The sequence below is a fragment of the Myotis brandtii genome, unplaced genomic scaffold (genome assembly GCF_000412655.1).
Source record: "Myotis brandtii unplaced genomic scaffold, ASM41265v1 scaffold84, whole genome shotgun sequence".
NCBI lineage: Eukaryota > Metazoa > Chordata > Mammalia > Chiroptera > Vespertilionidae > Myotis > Myotis brandtii.
In genome coordinates, this window is record NW_005371410.1 from 3,884,712 (window position 1) to 3,899,460 (window position 14,749).

Genomic DNA, 14,749 nt, shown 5'->3' on the forward strand with positions numbered 1-14,749 from the left:
GTGACAGGGGGTGGCGCTGCAACCTCCCCATCGACCCTGCCTTGAGTGTGACAGGGGGCGGTGCCCCAACCCCCCAATCGGCCCTACCCTGAGCGTGACTGAGGGTGGCATTGCAACCTCCCGATCCGCCCTGCTCTGTGCATGACGGGGTGGCGCCCCAACTCCCCAATCGGCCCTGCTCTGAGCCTGACCAGGGGCTGCACCTAGGGATTGGGCCTGCCCTCTGCCACCTGGGAGCAGGCCTAAGCCAGCAGGTCGTTATCTCCCGAGGGGTCCCAGACTGCGAGAGGGCACAGGCCGGGCTGGGGGACCCCCCACCCCCGAGTGCACAAACTTTTGTGCACCGGGCCTCTAGTTTCTTTTATAAAGACACATCAGTGGATTTAGGGCCCACTCTAATCCAGTATGACCTCATGAGGTTCCAAGTAAATGTGAATTTTGGAGAAATACCATGCAGTCCAATATAGATGGGTAGTTAAGATAAGGGGATGTTACCATATGAGATGCCACTTTATAACTACTAGGGTGGCTGAAATAAAAAAGACAAACAATAACAAGTGTTGGTGAGGATATGGAGAAATTGGAACCCTCATAACACTGCTAGGTGGGATTGTAAAGTGGTCAGCCACTTTGGAAACATTCTGGCATTTCCTCAAAAAGTTAAACATATAGTTACCATATGACCCAGTAGTTCTACTTCTAGGTATATACCCAAGAGAATTGAAAAAAATTTACCCACACAAAATAAAATCTGTCCATGTATGTTCATAGCTTTATTATTCATAATAGCGAAAAAGTGGAAATAACCCTAAATGTCAATCAGTTGATGATTGGGTAAACTGTGGCAGTTGTACAATAAAATATCATGCAGTCATAAATAGTATGAAGTACTGACAAATTCTGCAACATGGAGGAACCTTGAAAGCTCTATGCTAAGTGAAAAAAGGCAGTCATAAAAAACCACATATTGTTTGATTCCATTTATTGAGATTAGTGGTTGCCAGGAGCTAAGGAGAGGGAGGAATAGGGAGTGACTGCTAATGGATATGGGGTTTCTTGGAGTGATGAAAATGTTTGGAAATTAGTGGTGATGATTATGAAACTGAGTTTACTAAAAACCAATTGGTTGTATACTTTAAAAAGGTAAATTTTATGGTATGTGAATTATGTCTTAGAGCTGTTATTAATAAGAAAAGCAAGGGGATGTTTGATGTATTTCTAGGCTGAAGAGAGACAAACCCTTGGATGGTCGCAACATTGCTTATCTTGGTCCAGTCACATGGTGACTTCTACCTGTTACAGCAGTATATTGGAGCTCATGATTTTAATAAACTATATAAGTTTAGTATATCTAAAATATATTTAGCACAAATATGTCTCATAAATAAAAATAGTATATAATTTAAGCTGTGAATTCTAAAAGGTGGACTAGAAGATGATTATATAAATCATACCAGGTATTGTTCTAGATGTAAGAATAAGAAAATGAATTTACCTAAGTTTAAATTTTTAGTATAGACCATTGTGGAAAATGTCTTTCCTTAACCTTAGGGTAAATATCCTATATAATAAAAGCCTAATATGCTAAGTGTCCATTCGTCCGTTCAACCAATCAAAGCGTAATATGCTAATGATATGCTAAGGCCGCTCAACTGCTCGCTATGATGTGCACTGACCACCAGGGGGCAGACGCTCCAACCGGTAGTTTAGCTTGCTGCTGGGGTCCGGCCAATCAAGACTGAGCGAGATGGGCACGCCCTGGAGCCCTCCCTCGGTCTCTCCCCGGCTGGCCAACCTCCTGCATCCCTCCCTGGCCCTGATTGTGCACCAGTGGGGTCCCTCGTCCTGGTCTGCACCCTCTCACAATCCGGGACCCCTTGGGGGATGTCAGAGAGCTGGTTTCAGCCAGATCCTGCAGGCCAGGCCAAGGGACCCCACTGGTGCACGAATTCATGCCCTGGGCCTCTAGTGATTATTATATTGGCCTACCTACAAAAGAAATAGAACATTTTTTTTTTTCAAAAATATATTTTATTTATTTTTTACAGAGAGGAAGGGAAAGGGATAGAGAGTTAGAAACATCGATGAGAGAGAAACATCGATCAGCTGCCTCCTGCACACTCCCTACTGGGGATGTGCCCGCAACCAAGGTACATGCCCTTGACCAGAATCGAACCTGGGACCCTTCAGTCCACAGGCCGACGCTCTATCCACTGAGCCAAACCGGTTAGGGCAGAAATAGAACATTTTAATTCCACCAGAGTTATATTAATTTCAGATATGATAATGTTGACACATTCTTAAAATCATGTTTTAAAAATAATCTGTTCATTTAAAGGGCCCACTTTAATGATTCATCATTGTATATTGAGACAGATTAGTAGCTAACATTTGAATATTATTTTGTATCAAGCAGTTTTGTCTTCTTATGGACCATCTTCTAAAATCCTCATAGCAAGTCCTTTGAGATGTAGAGAAATGAGGGAACTTGCCCAATGTCACATAACTAACAACTGGAAGAACTGGGATTTGAACCCAAGCAGGCCATCTTAAGGAAAGCAGCCTGTGTTCTTAGCCACAGGTTATGTGTCTTTCTCAAAGTAGATTAGGATATTTAATGAAAAGTTCTTGAGATTTGCAGGGGTAGATCAGATCACAGTTGAAGTGTGAGTTTAAGCACTATATTAGTTAGATGTATAGGGGCAGAAAATCTTTGTCTGTGGGGACATTAACATAATTTTCTTTATTTTTCCCTGCCAGTATGAGGTGAAAGCTCCTGTTCCTTCTCCTTGTTTCAGGAATATTTGTAAGCAAATGACAAAAATGCATGAAGCTATAATTGACCTCCTTCCAGAAGAGCAAACACAAGTGAGTAGTAATTCCTAAAACTACTTTTTATATATAATATATAATATATAATATGCATGTAGAATTAGAATGTTTTACATACTTTTGGCACAATTAAGCTTAGTTCATATTCTAATATGATTATTTTTTTAGGTTGTTATATTGACTTATGGAATATAGATAAAAATTTCTGATTTCAAAGTGCCCTTACTCTAAGTCAAAGCAATAATAGCTTTGCTATATGGTTAGCAATTCTAAAAAGCACATTTTCCATTTGTCCATTAGGTATTAGAGATCCCAGATTCTGTTTACACCATTTATTATGTTATTAGCTTAAAAATCAGAATTGTCATTTATCAATGAATATGAAGTATATTATTAACCCAAATTGGATAGGGGAGGAATTAGTGATAGTTAATAATCAAATGGCACATAAAGTAAATATGTCTTATTAATGTTTATATCAGCATAAGTGATCTGTAATAGGCACAAACCAGGAAAAAGCAAAATGTGTAGTCTTTAGCACCTTCCACCTATGAAGTATCCACCTACTGTCCCTGCTGTCTTCGTCTACAGAAATATCACAGAGTTCTCTTCACTTTTTTTTTTTTAAATAAGAGAAAGTTTATTTAGAAAGTCACAGAGGTAGAAAAAGGGAGGTGTAGAAGAAATGGGCTCAGGAAACAAGTTACAGAAGCAAAAGAAGGGCTCTTGGAACTTAGGAGAAAGAGAGGCAAGAGAAATGAGCCTGGGGGACGGGGACAGGGAAAGGCACTGGCTTGAGAGAGACAGAGAGAGAGAGCCACTCTCTTCACTCTTCAGTGACATTCCTACTTCCCATTTCCCTTGGTTCCCTCTCAGTACTTCAAAGGTTCCAGTATTATTTTTTTTCAGTCTTCTTTACCCACATTAGTTTAGCTTATTCCCTTATACCAGACTAGAGGCCTGGTGCATGAAAATTCATGCACTGGATGGGGGGGTCCCTCAGCCCGGCCTGCCCCCTCTCACAGTCCGGGAGCCCTCAGGGGCGGGAGGCGACCCCTGATCAGGAGAAGGCGATGCCCCATCACACCTCTGCTGCTGCCACTGCCAGCAGCGCAAGCCTTGGCCGGCCCTGGTTACCTGAGCCTCGGGCGGCCCTGGGCGGCTGAGGGCGCTGAGGGCACTGGGGGACTCCGGAGGCAGGTGCCCCGGCGGGGCTGAGGGGATTGGGTGCCACCATCTTGTGGCTGTGGGCGCCACCATCTTTGAGGGTGTGGCTGCAATTAGCATATTCCCTTCTTATTGGCTGTGGGCACCATCTTTGAGGGTCTGGCATTCAATTAGCATATTCCCTCCTTATTGGCTGTGGGCGCCGGCATCATTGTGATGGTGTGAGGGTCAATTAGCATATTCCCTCTTTATTAGTATAGTTGTAGAATGATAGTGTTATAATCCTAGTTTTTGTTTGACGTATAAACTTAACTTTCACTGGGATTTTTGCTATTCAGACAAGTTTGTTATTTCAATTTGTCTAATTGGTTCAATTCATGGAAATGTTATTTGGGAGCAAAGGTAGCTTTCTTAGTTACTCTTGCTCCTGCTAGTCTCCTTTCCCATGCCACTTCAGGCTTCCATCTTACATACTAGCACATTCATGCTTCCCTAACTTTTCATTAATCATACTGACCTCATGATTTGGGGCTGAGGATTGAGGAGGATCCATAAGATATGGAACAACCACTAGGGTCTCTTTTTCTTTCTCATTTCTCCTTAGCCAGGCCACCCTTTCCATTCCACATATAAGATCCCCTACCTCTGACTTTCTGACTAACTTGATTTGCCATCTGAGTTCTAATTTTAGAGCAAGGCTTAACCAGGTCAGGGAGCTGCGCATACAGGTATCTCATGTGTTTTTATCTACATCATAATTTAAAGGGAACTCTTGTCAAAGCTGGGCAAAAATGACAAAACATTTTCCATAGATTAATTGTATATAATTTCAGGTCAGGTATTTCCCAAAGAATTATTGGGCCATTGCATTAAAAAGTGTGCCTGCAGGAGCAATAAAATACTTTCAGGTAATTTTACCAGGTTGGAAGGATAACGGTGTCTTTGCCTCTACCATTAAGGCTTTTTTGTTTTCTCTGTCACATTCATAGTTAGTATTTTACAGAATTCTCTATTTCTTTTTATTCTTTTTACCTGTTGTGATATATGCCATTTACATATCTCAGAGGACTTCTTCTAAGGGGCAGAAAGGCATTAATATGTCATATCACGAAAAGAAATAGTACTGAAAAGGGGAAAAAGAGCTTTTATCCAGCTAAAGGCAAAAACTTACACTGAACTAGCAATAAAATATTTTCAAGGGAGCATTTTAAAGATATATGCCAAAACAAAGCTTATTTAAAAATTTTTCCTGATTTGATATTGATAACTCCTGATACTTTTGTCTTCTATTTCAGTAGAGCTTTAAGAAACTTAAGCTTTATTTCCTTTCCAGATGCTATTTTTAAGGATTAATGCAAGTTACAAACTCCACTTGAAAAAGCAGTTGTCTCATTTAAATGTGATAAATGATGGAGGACCTCAAAATGGGTATGTTTTCAAAATATTTTTACTATGCCCATATCAAATTGTTACATTGGTTTTATGCATTATGTTGTCCTTTTCTATTATAATTATGCTGGAGCCCAAAAATTATAAAATCAGCAACCTTTTGCTTTTTTCCTCTCTGTGGAGATAATATATATCTATATCTATCTACGTTAAAGTGTTTTTATAAATGGTCAATTACTTAACTGACCTTATATGTCTGTTTTGAAGCAGTGTGGGTTAGTAGCACCTGCTTAGATTACCCAATAGTCTTCCCCTATCCAGACAGGACTCAAAGCCTTACTTTGTAGCTGTGTCACCATTATTTTATAAATAATTAACCCTTGTGCCTTATTTATAAAATGAGGAGGATAAAGTCTGCCTAATTCCTTCATAGAGTTACTAAAAGTGTGAATATGTACATACTTTTCTTTAGGGTACATATTTACAAGTGGATTAGAGCAAATGTACATTTCCACTCTACTAGGTATTGCCAGAATGTTCTGCCAAATGGCTGTACCAAGCTTACACTCCCACCATTTCTCTCTATATCCTGCCAACATTTGCTGTTAGGATTTTTTGTTGCCAATATGATGGAAGACAATGGTATTTTATTTTGATAGGCATTTTCTAATGCTTGTTATATTTTCATATATTTGTTAGTCATTCAGAGGTCCTCATCTTGTGATTTTTCCTGTTCACATTCTTTGCCCATTTTTCTTGATTTTAGATTTTTCCATATACCCTCAACCTAATCCTTTGTTGGTTATATATGTTGCAAATGTCTGGTTTTATGTTTATCAGTTTTTCAGTTTATATGTTAACATTTTCAATACACTTTCTCATATAGACTAAAAATAGTGTTTATTAAACATAACGATATTTTAAAATGTAGATTTATATTGTTTAATTTTAATGTAGGGTTATTGCCTTAGAAAAGCTGTTGTTTTTTTTTACTATTGCTGTCAGTTTCAATGTACTTACCATATTATCACAAGAAGTATAATGTGAATTTTTAAATAGATTTTAAAGCACCCTAAATTAGATTAATTTCAAACAAAAAATATGGTCCTTAGTAAATTCTGCCATATGATAAAAGGTAAAACTTAAGTGCATAAGTCCAAAGGTATTTATAAATTAGACTGTAGTGCAAATATTAAGGGTACTTGAATACCTTTGCCCCAAGGTAGTAGTTCAGCAATCCAGAACTTACGTGTTCATTAAAATATTAAAGCCAGATTCCCTCCTATTTTTTACAAACCACTAAATCAAAGTCTCCTATTTGTTTTTCCATGGGCCACATCTTTCAAAATATAATCAGACCTGCCCCTATTTTTTATGCATGGAGCTTTGATATTTGTGTTTAAATGTTCTTGCCAGGAATATTTTTTTTTTCAGAGATAGGCATTGTGACAGATCAGTGTAATTCTCTTTTCATCAAGTGTTGTTGTATTGATTATCAGTACTGTGATTTTATTAGTCATAAACATGTATACTTTAGTGGCATCTGATCAAAAAACAGTTTAACCTGTTATTTTCTCTATTTTGTTTTATTATAAAACAAATCTATTGGGCAGAATTAATTATGAAACGGAGTCCAACCTGCATTGGTTTATTCTTTTTAAAGACATTTATTGTTGAAATAGAACATATGATAGCAGGAATCCTGCTAAGATATATTGATTGACATTTGGTCCCTAGGAAATCTGAATTTTAAGTAACAGTCGAGCAGCTAGGCTAGGACTTTTGACTCTGTGAGCATTGCTACTTTATTTGAATAGAAAGTGTGAGATTAAAAATAATTTTCTCTCCAATGTTTAGGTTGGTCACAGCAGATGTAGCTTTTTACACTGGAAATCTTCAAGCCTTAAAAGGCCTTAAAGATTTGGACCTAAATATGGCTGAGATCTGGGAACAGAAGAGGTGATGACATACTGGAAAACTGGGTAGCCTGACCATGGGATGTATGTGTTTAAGAAAATATGGATGCCTGTGATTCAAGAACTGAACCTGGAACCCAAGTGAACTGGGGTAGGAAAAGGGGAAAAGGAAAGTATCAGTGATGGGAAGCTGGGATTCAGTGGGATCTACAAGGAATGCCAGTTTTATGCTTCCTTCAGTGAGGAATAACTGATCAGGTGTCTATATTTTTCATTCTCTCTGGAAACAGACTCAGGTTTCTTTGGACCAAATCCAAAAGAACACATAGCTGTAACACAGCTGTAGTTGACTAGAATGCTCTGTATACTTTATATTAAAAAATGCTTTGCATTTCTTCCAGTGCAATGAAATTCATATGGTGTCCCACCTTTATTTAATGATGGTACAATTTAAAATATTAAAATCTTAGTCAATCTCTGTAGAAAGTTTCTCTATGAAAGTAAAACTGTTTGAAAATTATTTTTTTACAGATCTTTCTATAAAAAAATAAACATCTTTTGATTGCTTGGATTTAGGAATTCAGTTTTTTTTCAGTGACCAATGTCAAGTTTTAGGCTTTGTGTGCTGCATATTTAATCTTTCTACAACCACTGGGTGAAGCCTTCCAGAATAGTCTAAATACTTGAAAGGATGATCACAAGTAATAAAGAATAAGGTATTAGTGTTCATTTATGAGCTAATTTAAATACTTTTCAGAAGTGATATATGAAAGCCTGCAGTTTAATAGTTGTATTTTTATAAAAAATATGAAGGGTTTTTTTTGCCTTTTTTATTTCTAGCAGAGGTAAGAATACATTTTTATATATTCTGCCTACTTATGAGTTTTCATTTTAACATGTAACATATGCAGTGTGGCTCCCTTGGGTTCTTGTTTTTAAGTTACTTTCGATGTGTATATGAACAAAGACCAGGGAGAAATAGAAAATATAAGCTGCTGTGTTGGGGCCTGAAATACAAGGTGATGAGTAAGTTATTTAAAGACTTTTTTTTTTTTAATCCTCACCTGAGGATGTTCATTGATTTTAAAGAGAGAAAGGGAAAGAGAAAGTATGTGTGTGTGTGGAGGGGGGAGGGAGACATAAATTGGTTGCTTTTCATTCACGCCCCAACCGGGTACTGAGCCTGCAATCTAGATATGTGCCCTGTCCGGAAATTGGACCCACAGCCTTTCGGTGTATGGGATGATGCTCCAACCAACTGAGCCACACCGGCCAGGGTAAACTTTATAAGTTACCTTCAAAATAGAATCAGCAGCACGCTACAAATGAAAGTGCCTGTGTCTCACCTCACACCAGGAATCTTGCCTAACCCTATCAGAGTGCCTAACTTTGTAGTGATTATGTACAATGAAATAGCCTTATTTTGTGCTCTTTGATCTCCTAAAAGGAAAGCCTGTTTTCTTTCCTTTATCATTACAGAGGTATGTCATTGGTTCTTAACTGTCTGTCTAAAATAAAGCTGTAAACAATTACCAGACTTTAAAAGACTTTTTTAATAGTATACTGTAAACTTTAAATAAGCAGCCTACTGAAAAATAAGTATGGAAGAACTGGAAAATGTAATTGATTCTTAAAGAAAAGCAACAAATTATACTATTAGTAGACCTGATTTGAAAGGCTATTCAAGAACATTTTTCAGTGACAAGCAAGCTTCAAGGAAAGGGAACTTTTGAAAAAGTTATACCCCCACCCATTATACTAGAGAACAAGGATGTGAAAGAAATGCCCTACCTCTACCCACCCCAGCTCTTTCAGCTGGGAAAAGAAACACCACTTTGTTTCAATAAATGGAGAGCCTGTGGAAAAGCATGGCAGGCACCCCAGTTTTAGAACTAAATGAAAGGTACTAATAAATACCTTCAAATTTAATTCCTATGGAAATAATGATGTGGTTAAGATTCTTAGAAGTGCAAAAACTTGATTTTTTAGGTAACTGGCCAGTGAATATAAATATTCCAAGAATAAAGCTTTCAACTGATAAAGTAACTATTTAGCAAGAGTATACCATTTTTCTTCACCATTTCATAAAGTTAACATTGAAAAGTATAAGTGTACACATGTATTGCTTCACAGCTTTATTTTTGAAATCACAAGCAATTCAAAGTGACCATCATTGAGGCCTCTGTTAAAAGATTTCCCAGCAGAGCTGCCCCAGTTTTAAGATTAAACAATATTGCACTTTAAGATGAACTTCCAGGATCCTCTTCCAAGAAGAAAAGTATTGCTTCCATCTGTGCTTTTCTTAGACTAAAATAAAAGCATACTGCAGAAAACTCTACTTTAAAAATTAATACTACAGGTACAGTAAACACAATAAAAGTACCTGCCTATTATAGAATGCTAGAGAACATTTTGTTGTAAGAAACTAGCCCATGATTAGTATAAAGTGTATACAGTATTTTTTCATTTCAGTGGTCCAAGATACGAAGGTTCCCAGATACAATCTTGTTCTCTAATACTGCTCCAGGTGGGATGTCAATTCGGTCACCATGATTGGCAATGATGATAACTGTTCCCTAAGTGACAGGGAAAACAAAAAGCAAGAGTGTACTTACAACTGAAGCTGAAATGCAATTGATTTTTCTTACAATTATCAAGTTTATGTAGAACTCTACTGGTGATGGAGTAACTGTATAAACAACATTAAACTTGAAAAACAAGTAACATGTTAAGGAAAACTGTAATGTGTCCTCTGTATCAATCCTGGCAGTAGTTCCAGATTCCTCGAATCATCAGAGGTGGTACGAGGAGTGAGAAGTGAACCCAGTGCCACAACATGACTGGCCCTTTCAAAGAACTACTTGCAAAGCCACCAGCATTATTTGCCTTCACAAGGAAACTGAAGGGTGCTTAGTTTATATTTACATAACAGTTTACAGATAAATTTTTCATATCTTAAGTGAAACTGTTTAGATGAGGCAATATCAACAATAAAGTTCTTTATATATGTGTGATGTGTGGTTGTATATATGTAGATATCTCATACATACATATTTGTTTTTTCAAAATCTTCATTTAAGTAACTGAAATTTAGGTATGGGATTAAAAAAATATACTTGATTAGAAAAAGCTATTGTATCTTTGGTTCTGAGTTTTAATACTTATACCCATAGTCCTTCTTATGCTAGTCTGGAATGATGGTTATAAAAGTACCCAAGTACTAAGTAATGTGAATGACTATTGTTTATAATAGTTGATGACAATAGATTAGTTTAACAGGAATAGATTATACTCAGTATAAATGAAGTTCTCACTTTTCTACTTTCATTTAGATTCAAATAGTCATCTTTAGTGAACTAATGCTAATTTAATAATGATTCTATTTTAAAGATTGTCCTTTTTCAATAAAATAGTGCCAGCCCAATTATTTATTAGTGTTTGCTTTCCATTTGAATGCTGTATTCAACAAAATTCCTATATACAACTATTATGATTGTATTTTAATTATGCTGTATATCAATGGAAGACACTGTTAACACTAAATACTGTAGTAAGCTATGTCATTTTTAAAATGTATTTCTATCTTATAAGTATCTGGTACAGACTAGGAAGTATTCCTTAAAATAAAGGTAAATCTAGGACTAGTAAATGAAACCTGTTTGTAAAGCTGTAAGATCTATAAATTTCATAACAACACACCTTTAATGAAACGTGCTTGCCAAATGTTACATCTCCTGAAACTGTGAGGTGATCCAATTCAAGCATATCTGGTATACTTTCGAATCTCCTTAGGTAATCCTGAACCTGAAAGAAAAATAGAAATATATAAATTGTTTCAAAAATAGGTTAAGGGTTAAAATAACAAAATAGTTTAATGAAACATTCTGTTTATGGCCAAGTTTAGGCCCTCTATTGGAAGAACCTATTTGTTAAGCACTCGCTATATGCTAGATCCTGTGCAGGAGAGACCAGGGGATAGAACATTGTCCCTACCATCAAACAGTTTACAATACAGCTCAGCAGATCAGACATCCTATATAATAAAAGCCTAATATGCAAATTGTCCCCTTGGGCGGTCTTTCGACTGCTCGCTACACGTGCACTGACCACCAGGGGGTGGTGCTGGCCCCTATCAGAGCAGGACTGAGAGCAGGACAGCGGCAGGATGGTGGAGCAGGTGAGCGGGCAGTACCAGGCCAAGGTGGGTGTGAGCAGGGACCCTACTGCCCCGCAGACGGTGACCAGCAGTGGCGGCGGGGGTTGGGGCCGCCACCTGGCTTCCAGGTGCTGAGGGAGCCAGGTAGGGCCCTGACTGTCTGCCCTGCAGGCAGGATGGTGGAGCAGGTGAGGAGGCAGCGCCAGGCCAAGGCTGGGTGCTAGGCGGGGCTGCGGGGCTGGGAGCGCAAGCTGGGACTGTGAGGCTGGGGGGTGCAAGCTGAGGCCCGATCTCCACAGGCCACCCTGAGGGACCCCACCCGTGCAAAAATTTGTGCAGTGGGCCTCTAGTTAGAAAAATAAAAAGATAACCAACTAACATGCCAAGAGCCAGATGAGTAGTTCAGATAATCTGAAGTTGGAAAAAGAGAGAGAGATCATGGTCTGAAGCAAACTAGACTGGAGCTGGGCTTTAGGGATGGGTAGGATTCAGAAGAAATGGAAGAGCAACTGCACGAATTATCATTATAAATCATCACTGTCTTTGCTTCCTATTTCCTTATATTTATAGGCACTAGAAATTGTCCTATAGGGCCTTATTTCCTATTTTGCTGAGAAAAACAGAAGCAATCAGAAAATTTACACTTATACCACCACTGCTACCACCGCCACCATCACCCCTTTTTTGCCCCCCACCCCCACCCATTACTCTGTCCCTTCTAATACTGAGGTTGGACTATTCCTACTCCAACTTAAGACCAGCCCGTCTTAAGGCCTGTTCAAGAATACTGTCCAGCAATTCTCCTTTCTCCTTCTTCAGTGTTTTTTCCCTCTTGATTGCATCAATTCACATCAATGCATAGACACGTTATAAAGTCTCCCATCTTTACAAAATCAAAACAAAAAACCTCTCATATCCCTTTCTATGGCACCATTTTTGTTTCTCTTCAAGGCAAAATTCTTGGATTCATATCTCCAATTTCTCTTCTAGTCTCTTTTAAACCCATTCCAGTCAGCCTCCAAAACCTCTATACTGATCAATCTAATGGTAAATTCTCATTCATCTTATTTGATTCAGAAGTAGCACTTGACCAAGATGAACACTCCCTCTTTTCTTCATTGGGCTTTCAGGACATATATCATTCATTGTTTTCTACCCAGTTCCTAACCTGTCTCTCTTCAGTCACCTTTGCTGCTTCTTCCATCCCCATCCTCTAAGCCTTGGAGTACCTCAGAGCTCAGTTCTTGGACTCCCCCACCCCCTCAACTCACTCTCTAGGTGATCCTTATCTTACGGCTTTAAGTACCTAAGCTGACAACTCTCAAATTTATCTGTCTCTTCTAGATCTCTCTTCTGAGCTCTAGACTTAAACATTCAGTTTCTCCATTTGAAGGTCCAATAAGTATGGTGTCTCCAAAACTTACTGCTCATCCTGCTCTGCCTAAACCTACCCTACCCATGCTTTCCCTCTTCAGTAAACGATAATTCCACGTTTCCAGTTGCACAGGCTAAAAACCTTGGAGTCATCCTTCCTCTTCTGTTGTACCCTCTCATCTATTCCAACAGCAAATCCTAGAGGTACAACTTTCAAAATATCTCAAAATGTCAACATTTTTCATTATTTCCACTGCTACCACCTTAGTCCAAGCCACTGTTTCCTTTTTCCAGGATTCCTGCAACAACCTATTCCCCAGTCTCCCTGATTCTGTCATTGTTCCCTGATTCACTCCTCAGCTCACAACTCACCAATGGCTTCTCATCCACAAGAGAAAAAAGAAAGCCACACTCCCAATACTTAATTACAAAGTTCTACATAATCCACCCACCCCCAGTCCCTTACTTGCTTACTCTGCTCCAGCCGTATTATACTCTCAAATGTTCCTAAAACATGTTCTTCCTCAGATCAACTAGCTATTGCCCACTCAGCCCCTGTTCGTAAATCGAGGCAGCAAACGTTCTTTATCTCCTGCAGGATATGGAAGAGGCTAGGGAGAATGGGAGGGAATTGAAGGGTGCATGAGGCTAGGTGAAATACGGATGGCAATTCCATCTCAGGATGTGAGAAGATGGTGGGTCCTTGTATCACTAGGATTTTCCCAGCCCAACCAGGCTGATAAAAGAGGTACCTAATAATTGGGAGACTTCTAAGATGCCAGACGCTATCCTGGAAATTCCAGCCCAGCCTCAGTACCTAGAATCCTCCCCCGTCAATATAGGAGGCAGTACACACATCCACACCAGGTGGCACTAAACCACAACCAACACTAGCATAGACTTGGATGGCACAGCAGGACTCCACATTCCAGCCACACGGCTCACCCTGCCACTGCATTAACCTCTCAACATTTTACGTGATTTTTTTGGATTCCACTTATCATGATAGGGTAGGGTTAACTGTACTTACTGTTCCTCCTGCCTGGAATACTATTGAATCCAGACACCTGCATGACACTCATCGTAAGGCTGTCTCTGACGACTCATGTAAAATGACACCAACACTACCCATGCACACATTCCTATTTATTTTTCTACCACTTTGGCATAATGTACATTCAGTTTATTTGCTTATCATCATCCTTATCTTACTAGACCAGAGGCGGGGATGTCTGACCCATGGGCTGTATAAGGCCCGCGAAATCATTTGGTCTGGCCCTGCCAAAGCAACCACAGGCCGGACTCTAAATTCAATAAATCTAGACGCTTTTTTCATAGCCAAAGAAATTTACATTAAGTGAATTATATTAATCGAATGAAGTTATAAATACCCAAATAGCCCTTGGCAAAAAGAAAAAAAATCCTCACCCCTGCACTAGACCATCCATGAAAGCAAGGATTTTAGTCTTTATTATTTAAAATATATTTTTATTGATTTCAGAGAGGAAGGGAGAGGGAGAAGCATCAATGATGAGAGGGAATCATTGATCAGCTGCCTCCTGCACACCCCACACTGGGGATCAAGCCCACAACCCCGGCATGTGCTCTGACGTGGAATCGAACCATGACCTGGTTCAGAGGTCAATGCTCAACCACTGAGCCACACAGGCCGGGCCACACTATGCCTTTTTCCCCAGTTTTTTATTTCAAGAAAAACGATTTTAAATATAATAATGTTGCAGAAACCGGTTTGGCTCAGTGGATAGAGCGTCGGCCTGCGGACTGAAAGGTCCCAGGTTCGACTCCGGTCAAGGGCATGTACTTGGGTTGCAGGCACATCCCCAGTGGAAGATGTGCAGGAGGCAGCTGATCGATGTTTCTCTCTCATCGATGTTTCTAACTCTCTATCCCTCTC

General features: G+C 39.1%; 2 protein-coding genes across 10 annotated transcripts in view; one reads left to right on the forward strand and one right to left on the reverse strand.

Annotated features, from left to right (window-relative positions):
- Positions 1 to 10,318, forward strand: part of VPS54 (vacuolar protein sorting 54 homolog (S. cerevisiae)) — a 101,656-nt gene extending 91,338 nt beyond the window's left edge. For 5 of the 8 annotated variants that reach the window (XM_014532036.1, XM_014532037.1, XM_014532035.1 and 2 more), the window contains 3 exons: positions 2,761 to 2,868; positions 5,333 to 5,427; positions 7,246 to 7,875. In XM_014532036.1, the coding sequence (XP_014387522.1) occupies positions 2,761 to 2,868; positions 5,333 to 5,427; positions 7,246 to 7,351 (309 nt within the window). In that variant the 3' untranslated portion in view covers positions 7,352 to 7,875. The other 3 variants (XR_001360286.1, XR_001360285.1, XR_001360287.1) reach the window with 3 other exon arrangements.
- The window catches only part of UGP2 (UDP-glucose pyrophosphorylase 2), a 50,787-nt gene continuing 45,452 nt past the window's right edge, over positions 9,415 to 14,749 (reverse strand). For both annotated transcript variants that reach the window (XM_005884561.2, XM_005884559.2), the window contains exons 9-10: positions 11,004 to 11,108; positions 9,415 to 9,880 (exon numbers count right to left, since the gene is read on the reverse strand). In XM_005884561.2, the coding sequence (XP_005884623.1) occupies positions 9,773 to 9,880; positions 11,004 to 11,108 (213 nt within the window). In that variant the 3' untranslated portion in view covers positions 9,415 to 9,772. The remainder of the gene's footprint in view (positions 9,881 to 11,003; positions 11,109 to 14,749) is intronic.